The 24,463-nt window shown below is 49.0% G+C and overlaps 1 protein-coding gene across 1 annotated transcript in view; it reads left to right on the top strand.

Moving 5' to 3' along the window:
- Csmd2 (CUB and Sushi multiple domains 2) overlaps positions 1 to 24,463 on the top strand; it is a 569,599-nt gene that overhangs the window by 528,459 nt on the left and 16,677 nt on the right. Inside the window, exons 54-62 of the mRNA XM_032897562.1 lie at positions 3,900 to 4,073; positions 6,597 to 6,785; positions 9,760 to 9,933; positions 14,339 to 14,521; positions 19,948 to 20,124; positions 21,206 to 21,385; positions 21,799 to 21,972; positions 23,391 to 23,564; positions 23,883 to 23,956. Of these exons, the coding sequence (XP_032753453.1) occupies positions 3,900 to 4,073; positions 6,597 to 6,785; positions 9,760 to 9,933; positions 14,339 to 14,521; positions 19,948 to 20,124; positions 21,206 to 21,385; positions 21,799 to 21,972; positions 23,391 to 23,564; positions 23,883 to 23,956 (1,499 nt within the window). The remainder of the gene's footprint in view (positions 1 to 3,899; positions 4,074 to 6,596; positions 6,786 to 9,759; positions 9,934 to 14,338; positions 14,522 to 19,947; positions 20,125 to 21,205; positions 21,386 to 21,798; positions 21,973 to 23,390; positions 23,565 to 23,882; positions 23,957 to 24,463) is intronic.

Here is a 24,463-nt window from a genome sequence, read left to right as displayed (position 1 = left end):
TTATAAATGATGTCCTTCACGGTTTCTTCCCGATTTTGCCCCCATGAAAGACATGTTTAAAGTGTTCCGTTACCAGTGTGTTGGCATTTTTCCTTACATTTCCTGCGGGTGGTTGCCATGTTCTGTGGTGTGAATATACACAGAGCTCTCAGACCCCTGTAGTGAATCTCCTCACCTTTAGCAGGATCTCCTTCATCACACTTAAGCTCTTCAACCCGGATTTCACTCTTCTTGATTTCAGACTTAGAATTCCAACTTCCACACTTGTCCCCAGGACACCTTTGACTGTCCCTGAATGGCAGGCACGTCTGTTAAACTGCACTCTTGCATGCCGTCTTAATTGCTGTGAAGGGATACCATGACCAAGACAACTCTTGTAAAGGACAACATTTAAATAGGACCGGCTCACAGTTTTAGGGTTTAGTCCATTATCATCATGGCTGGAAACATGGCAGCATCCAGGCCCGTGTGGTGCTGGAGAAGGGGCTGAGAATTCTTCATCTCCATCCACAGGCAGTGGAAGAGAACTGTCTTCTGAAGGCAGTCAGGAGAGTCTCTCTTCCTCACTGGCTGGAGCTTGAGCACTAGGAAACCTCAAAGCCTGCCTACTGGGTGACACGCTCTCTCCAACAGGCCATGCCTCCTAACTGCGCCACTTCCTGTGGGCCAAGCTCTTTCAAACCACCACACAAGCCAATATGAAAATCTTCATGCTCGTAGATTAAAGTCACTCATATAGGGGGATATGTCTTACATGTTCAGTCCTAATGCTCTTATGTTCTCTGTCGTCACAGTCTGTTCTCTTTGTTGTTGGCATTTCCACTTATCGCGCTGTAATGCTGTCAGTTCCCCGTTTTTTTCTATTCAAATATCTATTGCCTAGTTGGCCAACACTAGAATCCATGAACTTTCACATAATGGCTACACCACATGTTCCTCTCTCCTGTTTCCATTCTCGGGGGCATTTCTCCTACTCTGTCAGGGCTGAGAACATGTGTCATGGAGTTCATGTAGCATAATTCTATTCCTTTTCCCATCTTTACTTTATTCTTGAACCTACATTTAAACTCATCATCAACACTGCTGAAGCATCCCAGTTACTCCTTAGTAGGGTCAAGTCTAATCTTTAGTAGTCAGTACAACCCTTAGCATAGTATTCTTCAAGTTCCTCCATGGGTTGTGATGCTGGTGGTGGTGGTTTTGGTTTTTAGCGTGTGTATGTGCTGCTGTGAGTGGTGAGTGTGTGTGTGTGTGTGTGTGTGTGTGTGTGTGTGTGTGTGTCCCCTGCAGATCCAACAGATGACCTGGTGTGTATACTCCATAAGCACTTTACCACTAAAGCTGCATTCCCAGCCCTTGGTATTTTAGGATGGGGGTCTGCTTATGTCACCTCAAATATGCAATCCTTTCCTTCCACCTGGTGTAATAGGTGTGAACCAACTCGTACTTGAATATTTAAAATTCTGTTCTTTCCTCGTCGTTTGAAAGGCAGCAAGATTGGTCATAAAATCCTTGACCACAAGTTATTTGTTTGATTTTCTGAAACTATTCCTCCATTCTACATTTTTCAGTGTATGTTTCTGAGTACATGTATATGTGTGTATGCACATACATGAGCATTCCTCTGTGAACATTCCTGTGTGTGTATGTATGTATACTTCAACTTTTTTAAAAAAAAAATTTGTACTTATTTAAGCCTATTTCAGGGTGCATTTCCATAGAGAAACGACGACAACTGTCAAGTGTATTACAGTTCACCTCCTTTCCTTTGTGGGTATGTGGTGAGCATACCTGACCTCCACTCTCTTGGGAATTCTCCAATGTACAATTCAGTGTTGTATTGTTAACTGCAGACGGGGTGCTGCACACTGGATCCCTCGACTTTGCTCCCCTGTCCTATGCCACTACAACTCTGAATCATTTCCTTTTCCCACTTGACCCTTCCCTGAGTAGCCACCGATCTACACTCTGAGCAATCAGCTTTTAGAAGTACAATATTAGCCTCGCTCTGGGTGGTCCTCAGGAAGGTTCTGGCTGTTTTTCACTTGGTCCCTCAAGTCTAATATTTCTACGAGGACTGAATGCTGTAAGACAACTTCTCTGGATATCCTGTGGTTCTCTAAATGTATCTATTCTGCTCTTATTCCTCAAGCACTCTCTGGATTACAGTTTTAAGATCTGGCTCCGGGCTGCTGTGCCTGGACACTTTCATTCTTCAACTTCCAAGCAATTTAAAGCCTGTGGCAGTCCCTGCCTTGGTTTCTGCAAACTTGGGTTTTCTGTTCTTTTATTTGTTCTTGTTAATTTGCATTTGGGGGGAATTTACATGGCCACCATTATCCTCTGAGCCTGCAAGTAATTTGGAAAATTCTTCACTTTTTAGAGTTCCCTAAAGTGAGCCTTTATGTAAAAGGCAGGGCTTTGTTCCAAACTGTTATGGGGAAAAGTTTTCTTTTTAATTGCTGTTCATCTAGCTCCTCACTCACAGCGCAGGCCACTGAGAGAAGCAGGTTGTTCCACAGCAGTGTCTGAAATCACTCTTAGGGACCTCTTCAGTGTTGGCTTTACAGAAGGTGAGACCCATCCACATCCATCCATCCCTTCTGACGTGTCAAGACAAAACCTTTCACTGCACCCAGGAGCTCCAGGGGAAATGCCTGAATGGACAATGCCTCCCTAACCCAGAGACGCCCCTTGTTAGACGTGGGTCAGAGTCAAAGGTGTTGAGATAAGAACCCGGGCTTCCATCCTTCCCAACCACCATGCCTGGCACAAACAAGTTTTGGTTCCCGATTTCAGAAGTGGCGGGAAGGGTGAGATGGAGCCCAGCTGTTCACATCACAGTAACCAGGAAGCAAAGAAAGGCAGTACAGCAAGAAGCCAGGGGCCTGAGGAAAAGCCCTTAATGATGGACTTCCTCCAACTAGACCGAGCCTCTTCCTTTGCACCATCTCCCAGCTGCCATGGGGTGATCATTCCATTAAGGGCTGGCTAACCAGGTCACTGGGTCAGAGCCCTCCTGACCTCATTTCTGGCACACCCTCAGAGCCATGCAGACATGCTTTTCTGAGCCCCGGAGAGTTTCTCCAGTTCAAGTCAGGCATCACAGCTGTCTACTCCAGTCACCTTACTCTCCTCTCATTGGCAGCAAAGGCCACTGCAGTTTGAGCCAAGTTCTGCACCACCACCACCACCCAGTGTTTCTCTGCTCCAGCTAAAGAGAACCCCCTCATAGAAGCCCTTGCCCTGAGCCCCACTGCCAGAAGAGTCAGGACAGGAGACAGGATGTCACAGACAAAGCTCTGGAGAGGTGGCAAGCACAGGATCCTGGGGACACAACAGTGCCCAGGAGGTGGCAATGAGTGTCAGTGAATGCCCCTGCTGTCCCCAGACAAGGCCTGCAGCCTGGGAATAAGTGGGAGGCAGGGAGCTATGGCTGGATCACTGATGAACCCGCAGACAGATGTTCTTCCTCCTTCAGCTACTTGACAGGACTTCAGATTGTCTTTCGAGGCTTGGGGCTGTCCCTTGGCTCTGACTCCGCCCCTCATGCTGGGCTGCACTGGGCTTTGTCTCTGGTCGAGCCTCTGTCTCCTTTTCAGACTTTCAGGTCCGTCTTCCCTTAAAGGTCAGGACTCCTTAGGTCGCCATGCTCAGCAGTCGCCTCACTTGTGAATGAGACTGGCTTTTAGATTTGGTGAGCGCCGTGATCCTTTTGCCCCGTTGGTACAAGGTTGGCATAGAATGCTACCTGCAAAGCATACCCTGCCTAGGCCACCACCTGAGTGACCCGGCAGAAACCTGCTCCCCTGTAGACAGACACCATCCTGGGTGAGAAGAGTCTGATGTGGGGGTGTGGAGCAGTAGGCGGGCTCACCTGTCTTCCGTTCCTATTGCAGCAATTACCTGTGGACACCCAGGCAATCCAGTCAACGGCCTTACTCAGGGCAGCCAGTTCAACCTCAACGATGTGGTCAAGTTCGTCTGCAACCCAGGATACATAGCCGAGGGGGCAGCTAGGTCCCAGTGCCTGGCCAGTGGGCAGTGGAGTGACACACTGCCCACCTGCAGAAGTGAGTCACCCTTCCTGCCCCGCTGTCTTCCCTACCACCCCAACTGTCTGAGCTTCTGTGGCCCAGGAGGGCAAGCCATGGAATTCAGTCCCAATATTATTATCCCTCATCCAAGGAACTCTTGGGACACAGAAGGGTCACAAGTAGAGATTTTCAATCCCTAGATACCATTGTGTGATGTTTTATCCTGGGTCATTTGAGCAAATCAACAGTTTCATCTCGCAAGCCTTATTTAGTTCATAGGAAAAGTAATTTATCATCATATAATGCCCCAGTGTGTGTGTGTGTGTGTGTGTGTGTGTGTGTGTCTGTGTGTCTGTGTGTGTGTCTGTGTCTGTGTATGTGTCTGTGTCTGTGTGTCTTTCTGTGTGTGTGTCATTGTGTCTGTCTCTGTGCTGCTAATATGTGTGTATATGAGTCTGTGTATGCATATATGTGTGTGACTGTGTGTGTGCATATACATGTCTGTCTGTGTACATGTGTTTGTGTGTGTATGCATGTGTGTGTCTGTCTTATAACTATTTGTATGTGAGTATGTGTATATATGCATATATGTATGACGGCATGTATGTATGACTGTGTGTATGTGTACACGTATGTGTTAGCGTGCATATGTCTCTCTGCCTGTTTGTGTGTGCCTTGTGTAGATGCATGTGTCTGTGTGTCTGTGCATGTGTGTAAGTGTGTCTGTGAGTGGTGTGTGCACAGAGGGCTTTTTCTCACATAAACAAGGAATTCAGAAGTTGCATCACCTCTGAGCAACATCTTGGTCCGTCCTCATGGCTGCAAAATGGCTGCTGTGACTTCTCTGTAACCATGTTTGGTAGAGCTCTGTTGATGAGGAAAAATTTAAACAGTAGAACCGGAATGAAAACAATGCTAACGAGTCTAAGAAGTGAGGTCAGGCAGCCAGGGTGGAAGGTAAGAGAAGCAGAGAGGAAATCAGACTCCAGAAGTGGCCATGTAAGCTATTCCCGATAAACCTCTAGAGCCTTGAAGGGCTTTTTACAACAGTAGAGCAGTGAAGCCTCAGAGGAACTCATCAAATGTCAAACAGATACCCTAGGGCTGGGGATTTAGCCCAGCCATTAAAGCACCTGCTAAGGGGCATGAGCACCTGAGCCAGAGCCCCAGAACCCACACATAAGAGCCAGCCATCAGGGATTGGTGCGTGAGCATGGGCTAGATCTCAAGTTGGGCTGGTTGGGCTGGGCTGTTCACTCAGTCTCTGATCTAACCCCAATCCCTGCAATTCTTGTAGATGGGATAAATTTTTGATCTTCATGTAGTAGGGGCTATCCAAAAAATGATTGCCTGCATAGCTGGGCTGCCTTGTCTGGCCGCAGTGGGAGAGGAAGCACCTAGCCTTGAAAAGACTTGAAGTGTCAGGGTCGGGGGATACCCAGGGGAGAAGGGGAAGGGAGATGGGAGGGGAGAACTGGAGGGCTGACAGAGAGGAGACCAGTGAGCAGGGTGTAAAATAAATAAGTAGACCAATTAATTAATTAAAAATCAGATGTGGTGGTATGCTTGTAATCTCAGCACTAGATAGAGGCACTAGAGACAGGCAGGTCCTCGGGGCTTGCTTCAGCCAGTCTAGCCTAATTGCTGAGATCCAGCCATTGGGAGGCTCTATCTCGGAGGAGGTGGGGAAAGTTCCTGAAGATGTCATACAAGGCTGTCCTGCATTCACATGTACATACGTGCCCGTGCACACACATATACATACATACATGCATATATACATACATACATACTACACACACACACACCTTGTACAATAAAGTGAATATCTATCTCACTTTACTTTTCCTGAATCACTTTTCCTGACTACCTTGTTCTATGAGGATGAGGCTCAGGTCATATGGTGCATATGAAAGTGTTTGAAAGCCAAAGCACATAGTGTGGTTATGGTGAATAGTGCTGTTATTCTAAGCACGCCGAACTTAAGTAAACCTTCTTTGGAAACCCTTGCTCACTTGAAGGCCAGCTGAATCCTCCGGGACACTAATGCTTACTTGAAATAGTCATAAAAAATGACTAAAACAATTTCAGAACGAGATCAAGGGCTATTCGACCCAGCTTAGATGTGCCTGTCTTATAACAGATGCGCTTTGGGAGGGAGCCACCTTATGCCAGGGATCAGATACACAGAGGCAAGACAGCCATGCCCTTGAGGTGTGCAAGAGTGGAGATAAATCATCCCAGGCCAGCAGCCACACTGGGAACACTGAGGAAGAAAGACTGAGTATTCTAGGAGGAGAGGCAGGCTCTTTATGGGAGGTGACAGCCACCTGGACATGGAAGATAAATCCACGACCAGGTGACCAAGGCAGGGAAGAAGGACTGTGGCCTCAAGACCAGACCAGCCTCCCCTGCAGCGTCTACTCTGGCAGCAAGCTTTGATCTAGAGACTCGGCTGGGCGAGAAGTGTCTGTCTAGACTCCCCAGTTCTCACTTCAAAGCTTGAGAAAAATCCTTCACATCCAAATCTCAGTGTCTCGATGTCACTTTCCATGACAGTCATCAACTGTACCGATCCTGGGCACCAAGAGAACAGCGTGCGGCAAGTCCACGCCAGTGGCCCCCACAGGTTCAGCTTCGGCACCACCGTGTCCTACCAGTGCAACCATGGCTTCTACCTCCTGGGCGCACCTGCCCTCAGCTGCCAGGGAGACGGCACCTGGGACCGGCCACGCCCACAGTGTCTCTGTAAGTAGATCCATTGGCTTCTTCAAGTAGCTGGCGAAGGGATGTATCTCAGAGTGCATGCACATGCACACACACACACGCACACACACACACATGTTCATGTATGTGCACATGTGTATTATACCACTCTGGCACTCTGGCTGCTCCTTGGACATCAGGTCCCTTCTTGGGGCCCTGGTGTAGAGATATAGTAGACTAATCTTCACATGTTCTTCCTGAACAGGGAACATTCCCTTTCCTCTCTGGTACTGCCATGAACCCACAAATCCTATGAGAATCCCCCCTCCGACAGAGCTGGCCGTAGAGAGACACCGTGTCTTCATTTTAACCCTCTCTGGCTTTCCCAGAAAGATAGAGTGTATCAGTTACCTCTTTTGTGCTTTGGCAGTATGTATAACAAAAGCACAGTCTGAAGATGCAGTTCATGGTGGTGGAGACATCATGGCCACAGGAGTCAGCAAGGAAGCAAAGGGAGGTGAATGCTGCTGTTCTGTCTTTTTTTTCCCCCTTTTCTATTCATTAAGTCCAGGCCCCAAGCCCTGAATGGTGACAAGCACGCGCACATTTAAATTTTTTTCATTTTATGTCACCCAGTCCAGAAAGTTCCTTACGGCCATGCCCTGGCTGTCTTCCAGGTGATTCTAGATCTTACCATGCTGACAATCAACTTTAACCTTCACACAAGACAGGCACCCCTCTCCCCTCAGTAGGACTGAAGCAAAACTTCCCATCGAGGGTGGGTGCCAGTGTCCAGGTCAGCTTGGATGCCAACTCTAGGGTTGTCACTGAACAAGCCACTCGGCTTGGGGGAAGTCCACCATCGTCCCAGAGTCGTGGCTTCTTCCACTTTGAAAATGATGAGGAAAACCATCTTCCAGCATCCAGACACTGCATGGGCAAGTCAGGAACACTAGTTTACTCCCTGGCACCTGAGGCTACCCCATAAGGGATAGCTACATTAATTGCTATTAGGAAAAGTTCCGGGGACAATATGGAGAAAAACAAAGCCAGCAGAGGGGCTTAATCCATGACACTCGTAGCCTCACAGTCTTATGAGATAAGCTGTGCTCTTGGGTCTTGGCACTCTGAAACCGTGGGGGAGGGGGCGTTACTCTCTCCCCGTCTTTCTAACACAGAGGCAACGATGCAGCCCTGAGGTATTACTGACTATTGACTAGGGGCTCTCACCCGTGTACCTGTCTCTGTGAGTCACGCACCTGTTGGGAGCCTTCCAGTCTGGGTGACTATCCAAAGCCCTTGCTTCTAGGTGTAACAGGAGACTGCGACCACGGCTGACTGCCTATACCACCCTTGCCTAAGGTGACATGGCCACCCGGTCCCATGTATGAATGATAAGTTATCTGGAATTTTAAATGGACAGCTGTCTGCGTATGATGTGCCCACCAGCCAGGCTTTGGGCTTTGGTGGCTTCTGATCAGCATCAGTGTCCTGCCTTGTGCCCTGTTTTGACAGAAGCTACTGTGACTATGGAGATCCTCCTACTTCACTCCAATGTTCAATCAAAGCCTTGACCATACCTTCTGGAACCATTGAAACACATTCATGGCAGCCTCACCCCAATCCTTCCTCCACAGAGCACCCAGTGTGGCCCTGCTGTGGTATAGACCAAGTCATGTTCTCGTGTGGCTTCCTATCACACTTAGAATAAAGTCAAAATGTCACATCATGACCCAGCTCCCAGTGCCCCAACCCAATGTCTTTCTCCACTCTTCCCTGGCTTAACTACACCATCGGTTCTCAACCTGTGAGTCGAGACCCCTTTGTGGAACCAGCGACCTTTTCATATCACCTAAGACCATCCTGCATATCAGACATTTACATTATGATTCATAGCAATAGCAAAATTAGTTATGAAGTAGCAATAAAAATAATTTCATGGCTGGGGTCACCAGAGCACGAGGAATTGTATTAAAGGGGCCCAGCATTAGGAAGGTCGAGAATCTGCTCTACACACTGCTGTGGTTTGAATGTGAAAAGTCCCGCACAGGCTCACGGATTTCAGCACTGAGTCTCCAGCTAGCGCTGCTATCAGGGACCGTTTTGAAAGCTTTAAGAGGTGGAACCTCCCTACAAGCAGCATGTCACTGGATATGGGCCTTGGTATTTTATAGTTGTCTCACTTCCTGTCCACTCTCTACTCCCTGACTTCAGACGCAGTGTGACCAACTGCCTCTCACTCCTGCCTCCTCCATGCCTTCCCCACCAGAACAGACTGATCCCCTCAAACTGAACCCAAGTAGACCCTACCCCCCCCCAAGTTACTTCTTGCCAGATATTTGGTCATAGAAACAAGAAAGGGAGCCAAGACACACACCAAGTTCATTAGAGCCTTGGACCTTGGGCCTTGGGTCTGCACACCTCATGTTCCTTCCTTGATGTTCTTGTCCCAGACAGAATAGGCCCGCCTCGCCTGTTATCTCAAAGAGACCGCTCTTGACCACCTTATTTAAAGTATTATTAATTAGTGGGTATTAATAGGTAAAGTAGATATTAATAGGTATTAAAGTGGATAGTAGTAGGTATTAATTATTCTTTGCTTCCAATTTAGCAATATTGTGGTGCAGTGAGCAGGCTGCATCCCTACTATGTGCTACATAGGTGTTAATCTTTGCTTCCAATTCAGAGGCAGTGTGAGCGAAGTGGGTAGGCTGCACACCTACTATGTGCTGCACAGGTTTAAATCTTTGCTTCCAATTCAAAAACTGTGGTGAAGTCGGCCGACTGCATACCTACTAAGTGCTGCCTACACGTTAATCTTTGCTTCCAATTCAGAGACGGTGTGGTGAAGGGGGCAGGCTTTGTCTGCTGGTGCCTGATGCATGTGCTAGCAGGAAGTTGACTCTAATATATATCAAGGTTTCCTCTCCCTCCTCACTTCCCACACGAAGCATGTGTGGAGTGATGGTGGCCCATTCCAAACAAAGTCACTCAGATGTTTGCTCTCTTCCCACAGTGGTGTCCTGTGGCCATCCTGGCTCTCCACCTCACGCCCAAATGTCTGGAGACAGCTACATAGTGGGGGCCGTTGTGCGTTACAGCTGCACGGGCAAGCGGACTCTGGTGGGAAATGCCACCCGCATGTGTGGACTGGACGGACACTGGACCGGCTCCCTCCCCCACTGCTCAGGTATGAAGTGTGGAGTATGTGCAGGTGGCTGGTGGGAGCATGGTCCATGAACAGGAGGGCCTTACAGCTTAGGAACCTGTACCCCATCTTTCCTATGGCAGCATCTCTAGAAAGAACTTAAAGCACACTCTAGCCTTTCATCAATTCTTGGCCCAAACAGCAAATAGATTGGAAAATAGGAAAGGTACTGCCTGAGGAGGTCCACCTGGAGCTTTAGTTTTATCTAGAAATCTGAGTCCGTGTGCTCCTGGGGATGGCGGTCCAGTCTGTCATCTTTTGTGCCTGTGACCTTTTCTCCTCTGTGTCAGGCTCCCTGGGTCCTATCCTGCCTCCTTCGCTCTCAACAGTATCTAATTGAACTTGTCCCATGTCCTGATTAACACTTTGGATAGTCTCCACCCTGAGACACCCGTACCCAGGCATGTCCTGTTACTATATTCAGAATCACTAGCCTCTGACATGAGAACTCTGACATCTTATTGAAGTAACAAAGATCCTATGTCCCCCGGGCATTGGTGACACACCTTTAATCCCAGCACTCATGAGGCAGAGGCAGGTGGATCTCTGTCTACAGGGCGAGCTCCAGGGCAGCCAGGAATACACAAAGAAACTATTCTTGGGGCTGGAGAGGTGGCTCAGTGGTTAAGAACACTGACTGCTCTTCCAGAGCTCCCATGTTCAATTCCCAGCAACCACATGGTGGCTCACAACCATCTGTAATGGGATCTGATGCCCTCTTCTGGCTTGCACTCATATCCATAAAGTCTTGCAACAGAACCATACGTCTGAAAGTGACTTGTACAACCAGTAACAGAAACCACCAGGCTAAACTGAGCAGCCCCAGCTGAGTCTCTTTTGACGTAAAGCTACCTGGTGCTACCAAGGAATGTCTCCAGGGTGCAGCTGCTCCTGTAGCCTGAGATCCCCGGGGAGCCCACCTTCCCCTTACCAATCCCTAGCCCTTCCCTCTTCCAGATCCTTCCTACAGGTAACGATCCCAACCTCCTTGTCACAAAGAACCCATCTCCCTGTAAGACGCACAGCCCTTGTCATTCAAGCTTCCGGAAGAGCCTGGTTACTGGTGTTTAGGACCCTGATAGACTATCGAACCAGATATTTATTAAGTTTCTCCAAAAAGGAAAAGATCTCAAAACAACCGTGCAGAAGGGCTCCTGGCTTCCTGGATAACCCCAGACGCATTGCTATGACCACCGGCAAGCACTTCTGGCGTTCAGCCTTGTTAAACTCATGAACCACTCAATAGATGAAGTAGATAAGACTCCTCATGAAGCAGGAAGATGCCTTTAGCCTGCTAGCAAGGGCCCTGACTACTTCCTCTGGGACTTCTAGGGGATACGATTGGAATATAGAACAGGAAAGGCAGTCATGTACACAGAGACCCGAGGTATCCAGAGCAAGTTCCAGGAAGAGGGGGCATACAAAGGAGCCAAGGAGGGTAGTCATGAATCTCTTCCATAATAGTATTTGCACATAGTGATTCTCTAGTCACTCTAGGATGATGAATTTCTTAATCTTTGTTTGATCTACTCTGGGTGTCTTTGCCATGGAAAGAAAAGTGCCAAGCAGTGGAAAAGAAACAAAAAGGGCCCTCAAAGGACTTCCTGCCCAGTCATCTTCTGGGCACAATGTGAAAGTTCCTTCCAACCCAGAGAGTCACTTCCTTCTCTGGCAGCGTGCCAATAGAAGCGACAGTGTTAAGAGCCCATTCTTGTCCAGAAAACTAAGCGAAAGCCTCCCTGGCTGAAGATGCATATGTTGTCTTGGACATGACATCTCATCTCCTGTGTGTCTTTACAAAATAATGCATTCGTTAGTGGCCCATGCTTTTAACCCCAGCACTTAGGACACAGAGGCAGGAGGATCTCCGTGAGTTCGAAAGCCAGCCTGGTCTACATAGTGAGTTCCATAGTATCCAGGGCTACACAGAGAAACCCTGTCTCGAAAAACAAGAGAGAGAGAGGGAGAGAGAGAGACAGAGACAGAGACAGAGAGAGACAGAGAGACAGACAGAGACAGAGAGAGACAGAGACAGAGATAGAGACAGACAGAGACAAGAGACAGAGAGAAAGAGAAATAACACATTCAAGAATTCCAACTTTTGAGCCTCATCCTATACAATCAGTCTTTGAGTCATCAGCCCCTGATTAGGAAGGATATAAAGACAGTTCAAGACCCATTTCAGGTCTCCCTATGTTTGCTGATGTACCTTCTCAGTACAGAGCCACCACCTGTATGTGCCCCCATGGTGTAGTGTTCTGTCCCAGATCTCCATATAGCTCATAGATCGACCCCCTGGTTTAACAAGCCTGGGACTGGAGAACTCGGCTCTCCTGCCTGCTACGGCAGTGTAAGCATTAGGCTCTAGCTGAGGTAGGCAAGCCAGTGTGGAAACAGCCTTTCGCCATCAGGGGCTTTTCTAGAACCCAGCACCAGCCATTCCCTGTGCTTCATCCAGGAAAACTCCAAAAGGCAACAAAATCCAGCCAACTGTGACAAGCTTTCTGTTTTCTAAACATCGTAGTTTGAAGGAACCCCGTGCTTTAAGGGGGAATGACGAACATAGGGCTACTTCATACTCTCATGGTCTGAGACTACACAAAATAATTCTAAGCCTGAAGGTGAGAGAGCCACCACGGGTAAATCATGCCAGAGTTAAGACTGAAACATTTTTACTCCAGCTAACCCAGTATAGTTTCGAATGCTACCATTCAATGCTTGCACATGTGGGCCCATGAGAGCACAGACGCCACCAAAGCTATCATCTTTTCTCTCTTGACAAACCACTCATTCCAACATCTTCCTCCTCCGTGGGCTCTGCAGTGTGTCTCTATCCCTCAGACACTCGGTCCTGTGGCTCTGTCTCCTGTTGTCTGCCCTCCCTCACTTCTTGCTTGGGTCCTCCGGCACTCTCTTGAGAGGGTCCGTAGAATGTCAAAAGCCAAGTGAGTGTAGTATACAGGAAGGGATAGGACAAAAATTGAGTGATGGGGTATTAGGCACGCAAGCCATAGTTCACCTTTGCGGACAAAATAGTGAATAGAAAATCCTCAACTAAAAGACAAGGATTAATCACCCCAAATAGTTACCATTTCCTCATAGCAAGAACATGGACTACATATGCACCAAGACATCATATGCAGCTGATTCTTGTTATAGCATTATTAATCATTACTTATCAATTAAAAATAAGATGAGACTTGAGAAGTAGCAGATGCCTTAATGGGGAAAGGTGTTCACCACCAAGCCTGACAACCCAAGTTCAACCCTGGAACTCACAGCAATGGAAAGAACTGTTGCCTTTGAACTGTCCTCTGATCTCCACATACGTGCTGTCATTCCTACACCGTAGTCCATCACTGAAGGAAGTCAACCAGGGCCTCAACCAGGGCAGGAACCTGGATGCAGGAGGTGACATAGAGGCCATGGAGGGAGACTGTTTACTGGCTTGCTCAGCCTGATTTCTTATAGAACCCACGACCACTGGCCTAGGAATGGCACCACCCATAGTGGGCTGGGCCTTCCCAGATTTATAAGTAACTAAGAAAAGGCTTGCCTATAGCCCAGTCTCATGGGAGCAATTTCTCATTGTGTGCGTCACCAGACAACACACACACACACACACATACGCACACTAGACAGACAATGGAACGGATGGACAGACAGACAGACTGAAAAATTTTAAAGTAGTAAAAAATAAATGAAGGCTAGGATCAAGTTCATGCTGAGCTGAGGGAAGGTAAACCCATGGTAAAGAGTTTGGGTTTTATCCTGTCAGCACTAAAATCCCCCCCACAGAGGTTCTTACAGGAAAAAGCAGGGTCATATGACTGTTCAAGATCAGCGATTGTTAAGGTTGGAGACTTAAGCTTGGAGAGATTCAGAGGAAGGGAGAGTGGTGTGGAGAGTGAAGAGGGTACCACTGGCCAGCAGGTGTGGAAGGGGTGAGAGGGAGAAGCTGGGGTGTGGCAGCCTGGACCATCGGAGTTCTAGCCTGATGGGAGCTGTCCTTCTTGTGTGGTTCCCAAGGACTTGAGAACCATGTTTTCTGACTACTGAGGTCTACTAGTGAGGTAGAGCCACTCATCCTAACATTTTTTTCTCCTTGGTGTTCTGTAGAGTATCTCTAGAACATGGACCCTGGTTCCCCCAGGCACTAAGTTCAATGGTTCTGTCTCCTGTCCACTGCCCTCCCTCGCCTCACCTTTCAAACACCACCGCAGTTTGTGCAGACACTGGGCTGAGCACTTTCTCTTGTCACCTCCTACATCCACAGAGTTCGTTGCTTCCTCCCCACCAACAGCCCATCTCTTCCTCTCCCCAAGACTTCTGCTCCATTTGCATCCAATAAAAATCCCTCATTGCTTGCTGTGTTCTCCTCTCACAGGAACCAGTACAGGAGTTTGTGGTGACCCAGGGATCCCAGCCCACGGCATCCGGCTAGGGGACAGCTTTGCCCCAGGCAGTCTGATACGCTTTAGTTGTGAAGCTGGCCACGTGCTCCGGGGATCTTCTGAGCGAATATGTCAAGCCAATGGCTCCTGGAGTGGGTCTCAGCCTGAGTGTGGAGGTAATGGCTCCTCCCCTGCCCCGCCCCAGCATTCCTGCTCCCAGTCACGCCCCCAATGCCCACCCTTGGGGACTGAGGACATCAATAGACAGCTCATGTCCATTAGTAATCGAAAGATACTAATTTTATTAGTAATCGAAAGATAAATAAGCTCCCCACCCCCTTAAAAAAGGAAAAGCCAAAATACACTAAAAGACCTCATGGATTATTAACCTTCCATACAGTTTGCTCAGCTAAATGTTACGATCTGTATGGGAGACACAGTGCTGACCAGAACAGACCCACTGCATGGTGGGAATTCCTGCATCCTCCCAAAATTCATATAGGCTGAACTCTGATCACCAACATAGTGGGTCCTCCCAGGTCACAAGGGTAAAGCATTCATGTCAAGCTCTCCTGCGAGGGACCCAGAGAGAGCTCTGCCCCCTTCCTGCTGTGTGAGAATGCAGTACGATGCCATCAGCCATGAACCAGATAGCTGATTCTTGCCAGACATGGAATCTAGGGGCCTCTTCATGTTGAGCTTCCCAGCCTCCAGAGCAGAAAGTGAATCTCCAGTCTGTAGAAGCTGCCTGGTTTATGGTGTTGTGTTATAGCAACCTGGATAGACTGAAACACGCATCTTAATCAGTCAGAGTTTGCAGACCAATGCGGGAGATAGATGCTGGACACGCAACAGACCAAAAGGAATATAAATTCAACTTATGGATGAGCCTCAAGAGTGTCTTCTAAAACAGTATCAATAAGGGAAAGCTACTCCTAAACTTCTGGGGAGAGAATTCTAGCTTAAAACATCTCTTTCCAGAATCCATCTTCTTTGCAGCCGTCCCTGTGTCTGTCTCTCTGTCTCTTAAGCAAAGCTCTAAACTATCCTTGGAAAGAAAGAGTTTTAACAGCTCTGAATGAGGTTGAAGAAGAAAAATAAGGAGATGAGGTAAATTAACTATGTAGGAAGGTGGGAGTGAGCCATGTGCCACTGCCAAGCCTCGCTGAGAACTTCTGTGGGGAGAAGGGTCAGTCATTCAATGAGGAAGTAGTCAGCCCCAGACGGTCCAACCACAGTCTTCCCACATGGTACAGGCATAGAGTGCATGGGAGTCAAGAGTGAGGCTTCTTCAGACAGAAAAGACAGTGGTTGGCTGATAGTGGCAAGGAGGCGGGATAGTGGGCGGGGCAGTGGGCGGGGCAGAAGTAGTAGCACAGAGGGGGTGGTGCTGAGGGAGTGGGACAGAAGGAATAGAGGGGAGGGAGTGGGGCAGGGGATAGGGCAGTGGTTATGATTAATCTGGGCATCTAAGCTGACCAAGAAAAGAGTGAGTTCATAGGTAGAGTGAGAGACAGAGAAAAAATGGTAAAATCTACAGATCGTAGAAGCAGACCAAAAGTCACCAGAGAACTGGGCCCAAGGGGAGTAACAGACAGAGCAGGAGCTGGAAGCCGAGATGAAATTTTCCCAAAGAGCTAGGTGAGGTGTCCAGGTCCCCTTTCTCAAGGTGTTATTTGGATTCTGTTGATTTTTTTAGTTATATCAAGAGAGGTGTGGGATGCTGGGAAAGTGCACCCCAATGGGTAGAAGCTTTTGTGATAACATTCAGCTCCTAGGGTGGGGCCAGCCACATCAACAGGAGTCTGGTCAGAAATCTGACAATTAAGACTTGGGCCTGGAAGTGAATGTTAGGGGTGTCACCATCAAGGCTGTCCTCAAATTCTGATTTTAGACCCCCCCCCTTCCCAACTGCTCCATTCTCAATGCTTTCTTCCTTTAACTGTTACACTCATGCTCTAATTTTAATTCGTGTTTAATGTGCGGATTTCTTAAGAACAGACTTGAGGCCCCAGGGCGGGTAGTTCAATGGGTAAGAACGCATGCTCTCCGAGCATGAGTGCATGAGTTCAAATCCCCAGCACCCATGTAAAAAGCCAGGCGCGGCTCTGAGTGCCTGAAACCACCGCACTGGGAATGGAGACAGGTGAATCTTGAGAGCATGATGCTCTCATCAGGTGTCACCAGGACAGCCAGTTCAGGGGTGGAATAAACAGCCGGCATCCTCCTCCAGCCTCTGCATGCATGTGCTCAGGTGCAGACACCCACGCATTCACATGCCTGCATTATGCACATACGGCACCATCGTCCCCAGAAAGCACAGACGTATGCTCCTTAAGTGCAGGGAACATAACTTGTGTCTCAAGCTCCTTGACAGCACAAAGGCCCATTGGAGGAAACCCAGGGCCTGCCCGCTCTGCTAGCGATACAAAAATTACGTGTAGACTTTACTCTGGGGCTGCAGACATGCCGTTCGTCATTACGAAATCAAATCAGCTATTAGAATTGCGCACTGTCTGTATAAAAATCCTGGCGGGCACAAGTGACCCTAAACTACATATCAACTTGGTGAATTCATAATTCAGAGAATTATTTCAACTATCTGGCCAAGTGGGATTTGGCCAGGGTTTTATATCCTAAAGACAAAGAGAACCACAAAGAATCCTCAAACTATTTTCAGCCATCAGGGTATCAGAAACTGAATTGGACCAGCAGGTCATTCTTCAGGGACAGGTCCCTGAAAGGAAAGACCAGGGGTTCAGAAAATACATAAAACAGGCATTTGGCAGTCAGGAGGCTTTAAGTCTTATGTCAGGCTGTGTCTTACATCAAGCAAGTTTACTAAGAAGTGCAGTGTCTTAAATACCATTCTCAGGGGGTAGGGAATGGGACAGAGAGTCAAGCAGTATGCACAGAGGGGACACAGGATATCTCACATGTGCCATGAAGGAGTGGTCAGTGGCCTTGGGAGTGATAGCCATATTTCCTTAGAAAGGAGAGCTGAGTTCTCAGGGTGAAGTCACAGCTCCCCAAAGTTCTGGCCCAGGCCATTTCTGACCTTGCCAAGTGCGTCCCCTGCTTCAGACAAGGAGCTATATTCCTTCTTCATACCTCAGAGCCTCGGGGAAAGCCTGAGGCTGCCTGGCTCCCAACAGAAATGATATGGGTATTGTTATTCAAAAGCCATCCCATAGGAATCGTAACCTAGAGAGGCGAAACAGATAAATAATTATATTTACTGTTGTCAGGAGCCAAGAGTTTTCAGCGTGTAAAAATAAAGAAGTAGGGGCTAATGAGGTGGCTCCACAGGTAGGAGTGCTTGTGACACAAGTATAAAGTTGTGAGCTCAAATCCTCCCACACCCACAATTAAAAAGTATAGACAGGTGTGGCCGTCCACCGATGATGCTGGCGTTTCAGGGGGGGCAGAGAAAGGAAGACTACAATGGCTTGCTGGCCACCACCCTAGCTCCAGGTTCAGTGAGAGAGCCTGTGACAAAGAAATAAGGAAGAGGACCATAGAGCAGGACACCCAACACTGTCCTCTGGCCTCTGCAGGTATGCAAAGGACACATACATCTGTGTGCACACTCATGGGCACATATACATGCATACACGGAATTCATAAAAAAACTTCAACACTCTTGACTTATGGATTTTCAATTCGAAGAGTTGTCTATGCAGCCCAACCATCTAGAAATCCATGGCTGCTCAGGATTAGAGAAGCCGGGGTCTTTGGAGCGGCGGTTACAGAACTGGGTTAGTGAATATCAAGATAAACCTGAAATATTCCACCTCCCCAGCAAGAAACCCACTAAAGGTGAATGGGATCCTGTGAAAGAAACTGACGTACTGAAGAGGCTCCCCTCAGCCACGTGAAGCAACATCAGGGTAAACAGGGAGAACAAGAGCAGTGGCTGCTAACACGCTAACTACATTTAAGCCCAGGAGTTCAAACGATCCTAAATAAACTCACCTCTGAGGAATGCTAGCACACAAACTTGCTATTCTTATCCCTGTTTGTTTTTTTAAAACGGGGGTGGGGAGTCTAGTATTGTGCCAACCTTTCTCTGTGAACTGTATTACAAGCTAAGCCATGATCTGCTGCAGAGGGCTGGGGCTGTGTTGGCTCAGTTGCTAGCCCCTTGCTCTCATGCTTTAAACTCCTCTCAGTAGAAGCCAAAGGCCAGAGAAACCAACAGGTCAACCAGAGAGGAGGTGGGGGTTGCAAGGGTGGGGGAGACAGAGACAGAGAAAGACAGAGAGAGAGAGAAAGAGAGGGGAATTGTGATGGTGTCAGGAAAGATCTGGGAAGAGATGAGGGAAGAAAAACTGGGACCAGAATATATTATATGGGGCCAGTGAGATAACTCAGCTCTTAAGAGCACAGAAGTCCTGAGTTCAATTCCCAGCAGCCACATGTGGCTTAGGACCATCTATAAAGGGATCTGATGCCCTCTTCTGGTGTGCGGGTATATACGCAGCAGAGCACTCATACATAAAATAAAATAAAAAAAAAATTAAAAGATGGCTTTTAAAAGAAGATTATATTGAGCAAAAATAACTTTATTTTCAATAAGAAATAAGTAAAATTTAAAAATAAGGGAGTGCCCAGACCAAGAGTCCCATTAGCAACAGCATCCTGGAGGAGTGTTAGAAGGAGCCCGATGTAAGTATTATCACAGATGGGAAAATGTGCAGTTAGAATCAGGGCTGGGAAGGTGGCTTGGTCTGTAAGGTGCCTGCTGGGTAAGCGTGAGGACCTGACTTCAGATCCTCAGCCCCTGCATTAAAGCAGGTGTCTTAGTCAGGGTGTCCATTGCTCTGGAGAGACACCACGACCAAGGCAACTCTTATAAAGGACAACATTTAACTGAGGCTGGCTTACAGGTTCAGAGGTTCAGTCCTTTATCATCAAGGCAGGAAGCATGGCTGTGTCCAGGCAGACATAGTGCAGGAGGAGCTGAGAGCTCTATGTTTTCACCTGTAGGCAAACAGGAAAAGACTGGCTCCCAGGCAGCTAGGAGGAGGGTCTCAAAGTCGTCACCCACAGTTACACACTTCCTCCAACATGGCCACGCCCACTCCAACAAGGCCACACCTCCTAAAAATGCCACTCGCCGGGCCAAGCATATTCAAACCACCACCACAGGAAGGGTGGCTTGTGTTACAACCTCAGTGCTGGAGAAAGGAAGAAGCAGAGACAGAAGAATCCTTGGATCTCATAGGCCGGCCAGCCTAGACAGATTGATGATTACCTGAGAGACCCAAATTGATGATTCCATAAGAGATCCTGTCTCAAAAAGCTAAGGTGGAGAGTAATGGAGGAAGAGCCCTGATACCAACCCTTTGCCTCCACACACAGGCTTCCACATACACAGGCATGCAACATGTGTATACACACACACACACACACACACACACACACACACACACAAGTAAAATAATCTCATGAGAAAAATCTCATACAGGCCTGTCCCTCCCTACGGGTGAGACAATAAATACAGCAGCAGCATGAGGTGTGCCTCCATCTTTAGGGTTCTATGGTTCTTCAGCTCGGCAGTTCAGGTTCTGGGGAGTAACGCACTCTTCTGCTCTCCCAGTGATCTCATGCGGCAACCCCGGAACTCCAAGCAATGCCCGAGTGCTGTTCAGCGACGGCCTGGTGTTCTCCAGTTCCATTGTCTATGAGTGTCGTGAAGGCTACTACTCCACGGGCCTGCTCAGCCGACACTGCTCTGTCAATGGCACCTGGACAGGCAGTGACCCTGAGTGCACGGGTAAGAGCCAAGCCCCACCCGGGGCTCTGCAAATGGTAGCTCAGAGTAGCCAGCCCCGCCCTGCCGAGGAACCTGTCAGTGGGAGTCTGGAGAAAATGGCTGGAACCATTTGAATAGCCTCGGTGGGTTGAGCATGTTCTGCACACAGGGTGAGTGAGCATAGTGCAAGGCGCTCGTGCGGGCATGCACAGAGATGGTGTGAACAGGGTCACAGTAGCTGTGAGCCCCACTTTTTATATCTGACAGCCGAGGTTCACAGGGGCTGATACAACGCACCAGCCGTTATCTAGTCTCCAGCTCATCCCCCTGGGCTTTCTCTTTCCTTTCAGGACAAAGGGTCAGGGCTCCGTCATTCTCTGTCCACTTTGAAGCGGACACCACCTGCCCTCTTTACATCTTACCCTACCTCAGACCCATCTCCACCCCAACCCAGCTTCTGAGCATTGCATCTACTTCCTTGCCCCCCGTCAGGGTGCCCCAGATCCTTTTCCTTATTGTGGTACTCGGATGGGAGAGATGGACTGAGTCACTCCGAGATTTCCTCCTTTCAGAGTCAACTCTGTGAGCTCAGACTCCATCTAAAATCCCACATTAATCCCCCCAGTCATACTGTGTCTCATAAAAGGGGCTTCACTATTGCATAGGTCCTAGGACCCTGCTTCTGGGCCCGAAAAAAGCCTCTCAGAAAGACTGTCATGGGAGGTGTTGCATCCCGGGGCAAGCTGTCTTTTTGATCCATGAACAGACCTGTCTTAGAGTCGTCAGTCTACAAACTCTCCTTGTCCAGGACCTCATCTACTTTAGAGGAAAAAAAGTCCCGTGGTCGTTCCTCTCAGAGGAGTGGATTTGAATAAGAAGGGAAGCCATAGTATAATTGGATGGCATGCATGGTATAGACATGAACACTGGGCCTGTGTGTCGTCTGACGCAAGGAAATCTGGCTGTGCCTAGTGGTGCCCAGGGTTTGGCTTGTCTGACGGTTCCTCCTTGGGTGGGTGTAGGAGTGATAGAGAGGGATTGGGAGACTGAGGAGACAAGGTCTGGGCTAGGAGTGATGAGCACTGTGTCATTCTTACTCTAGTCATAAACTGTGGTGACCCCGGGATTCCAGCCAATGGCATCCGGCTGGGCAATGACTTCAGGTACAATAAAACTGTGACATACCAGTGTGTCCCCGGCTACGTGATGGAATCACGCAGAGTGTCTGTGCTGGGCTGCACCAAGGACCGGATCTGGAACGGTACCAAGCCGGTTTGCAAAGGTAGGTCTGGATGCGGATGAGGGCCAAAGAAGAGACACACGCAGGCATCAGCCTTGAACATCCAGGGGCGGGGTTGGGAGGGGCAGCATTGGGAGGGGCAGCATCACAGCAGGGGTGGTCCTGCGCGGGCGAAGGCTGGTCCTGCTCAGATTGTCAGGAAGTTGGAAGGTCCTGAGGAAAGATGCGAGCCTCAAGCCTCCTCCAGGGCTGCGTACTGGGAGAACAGAAATGTTGTAAGTGAGGTGTATCCACGTAAAGTAAAAGATCAGAACTGCCTCAGATCCTTTCTAGTTCTGCTTGGCCCAGCCAGACTCCAGCAACTGCAGGGTAGCTGGTGATCCTGGTGACAGTAGTAACTGGGCTTGTTTCCTCAGAACAGCCTCAGAACTCAGCCTCCTCTGGTCTCCCCACAGCTATCATGTGCAAACCTCCCCAGCTCATCCCGAACGGGAAAGTGGTAGGGTCTGACTTCACTTGGGGCTCTAGTGTGAGTTATGCCTGCCTGGAAGGGTACCAGCTCTCCCTGCCTGCCGTGCTCACCTGCGAGGGAAATGGATCCTGGACCGGAGAGCTACCTCAGTGCTTCCGTGAGTGACTCCCTAAGGCTCTAAACATGTCCTCCTTGACCGCGCACATCCCCACCCCTCCTTGCGCATGCGCACTCATACGCATATATCGGAGCGCTCTACCTCTGAAAGCATAGATTCAATCATCAGCTTTCTCCCTGAAGCAGAGCTATTTCTCAAGATGCCGTGAAAGTAGGAGGGAAATTTAAAGGAAGACATTGAGAATATTTTAATGGAGGCCTGAATTTAGATAGTCTGAAGTCAGAGTGAAAAGAAATGAAGAAATAATAGCAGGGTACCCAGACCTGAAGAGGTCGGTATCAGAGTGAGGTGCGTGTGAGGCCATCCCATGCCAGACGCATCTCTCTTCATAGAAAGATATCTGAGGGCTTTCTGCTGAGAGACTATTCATTATCTGCCTGGCCCAATTGTGTTCTGATGAGCTCCAGTCCATTCCAGGACTCAGGTTTCCCGGGTTTCCAGAGAAGCGGGCTGAAGGATTCTAGGTGCACCCCATGAGTGGGCTCTGGAAAGTTCACTCCGTCTGCATGCTACACACAGCAGTAGAATTTACCAGTTTTCTTCCTACCCTGGTCACTGTATGACACCTGAGAAGTTCTGCTTCACTCTGGAAATGTCCATTGTGGTTAGGATCAATAGCTCAGAAAAAAAATACAGAAACTTTGCTTATGGTCAACACCTCTGGCGTTCTCACCACACCAGGGGGACATGTGCCAGCTCGCAGCCTCCAGGTTGTATGAACTCAACTTTGCTCTTCCTCCTGAAACAAAGATCTGCCTTGCCCCTTTGTATAATCACGAAGGTGGAGGGTGCAGCTGAGTAGTGAAGTGTACGCGGAGTGTGGATGACATTCTGGGTTCCAAACCCAGCACACACAAAGCAACAGTGAATTATGGTCATTGGAAAAAACAACAACAGAAATGTATCATAGCTGGGGAGATGAACCAGTCAACAAGGCAGTTGCCTTGAAAGCCTGGGACCCCCATCCCCCAGAACCCACATTTTTACCAAAGGTTGAGTGTGCAGCATACCCTTATAATTCCAGTACTGGGGAGGTAGAGACAGACACACAGACAAATCCCATCAGATTTCTGGCCAGCCAGCTTATCATACTCAGCAAGCTCCAGGCCAATGAGAGATCCTGTCTCAAAAAATAAGGTGGACAGTACTTAAAGAATACAACTGAGGTTGTCCTCTGGCTTCCACACGCATGCCCCTTTTTTATAACGCATTTGTGTATGTGCACACACACACACACACACACACACACACACACACACACACCCCACAGGGGGAGAGAGAGAGAGAGAGAGAGAGAGAGAGAGAGAGAGAGAAGAAAAGGCTAGGCTAGGGGAAGGAGGTGAAGAAAACTAGGTTCTAGAAAGCATCTTGAGCCAACCTTTGTCTCTCATCTCCAGCCGTGTTCTGCGGAGACCCCGGGGTCCCACCTCGAGGGAGGAGAGAGGACCGTGGTTTCTCCTACAGGTCCTCTGTGTCCTTCTCCTGCCACGCTCCCCTGGTGCTGGTGGGCTCCCCGAGGAGGTTTTGCCAGTCAGACGGGACGTGGAGCGGCACACAGCCCAGCTGCATAGGTGAGAGGGGCTGGGGGCAGTGGCCCGGCTGGTGGGCAGCTGTGATGGGGGCCAGGGGAAGTGATGGGTCCACTTCCCCGACTTCATGATCTCACTTGTGGTGGAGATGGGGGTTCTTCCTGTGCTTCTTGGGACAGAGTGCGGGACAGGAAGAGCTAATGTACTAGGGACTCCAATGTCTGCTCGGGCCTCTGAGACAGGTGGAGAGCTCAGAAGGCGGGGGCAGGGGGCAGCAGTGCTTCCCTTGGCCTCTAGATCAGAAGGTGGGCAGTGAATGAGCCCGTGACCCTGAGATGTTTCTGTGTTTTGTTCATCCAGATCCCACACTGACCACATGTGCCGATCCCGGCATGCCACAGTTCGGGATACAGAACAGCTCCCAGGGCTACCAGGTAATGAGCTCAAATTAGCCTTCCTGTCTTTTGCCTTTCCCTGTCACTGCCAGCACCAGAGGTCCCAGGAGCAGCACAGAGGGAGTAGGAGATCTTGGAAGGGAAGGAACAAAGTGTCCCTCAGAGCATCTTTCGGAAATGGAAGGGCTAGTGTCCATCAGCCAGCTGACACAGAACGTGGCAGTGGTTAGAGCTATGAACAGTTCCCTGGAACCCCAGAGTTGGGGCAGGATGTTTGTGGAAACCAAAATATAGAAACAAGCAAGACACCCACACTCTAGCCACATTGGGGCAGTGGAAGCCAGCCGGAGCTAGGCGGGAGGCAGCAGCCAGAGGGTCTTCCCATCTGCAGGTAGGTCTTGCACATCTGCCTCAGAATGAACCCTAGGCAGCCTGGGTGACACTGAGCAGAGCAAGGGAAGCAGTGAGAACAGGGTGCACTCAGGTCAGGACAGTAGGCTGGGGCCCAAGATGGCTGCTGGACTAACCCAGAATGATAGGCCAGGA

Source organism: Rattus rattus, chromosome 1 (genome assembly GCF_011064425.1).
Source record: "Rattus rattus isolate New Zealand chromosome 1, Rrattus_CSIRO_v1, whole genome shotgun sequence".
Lineage (NCBI taxonomy): Eukaryota > Metazoa > Chordata > Mammalia > Rodentia > Muridae > Rattus > Rattus rattus.
This window is presented reverse-complemented; position numbering and strand designations above follow the sequence as displayed.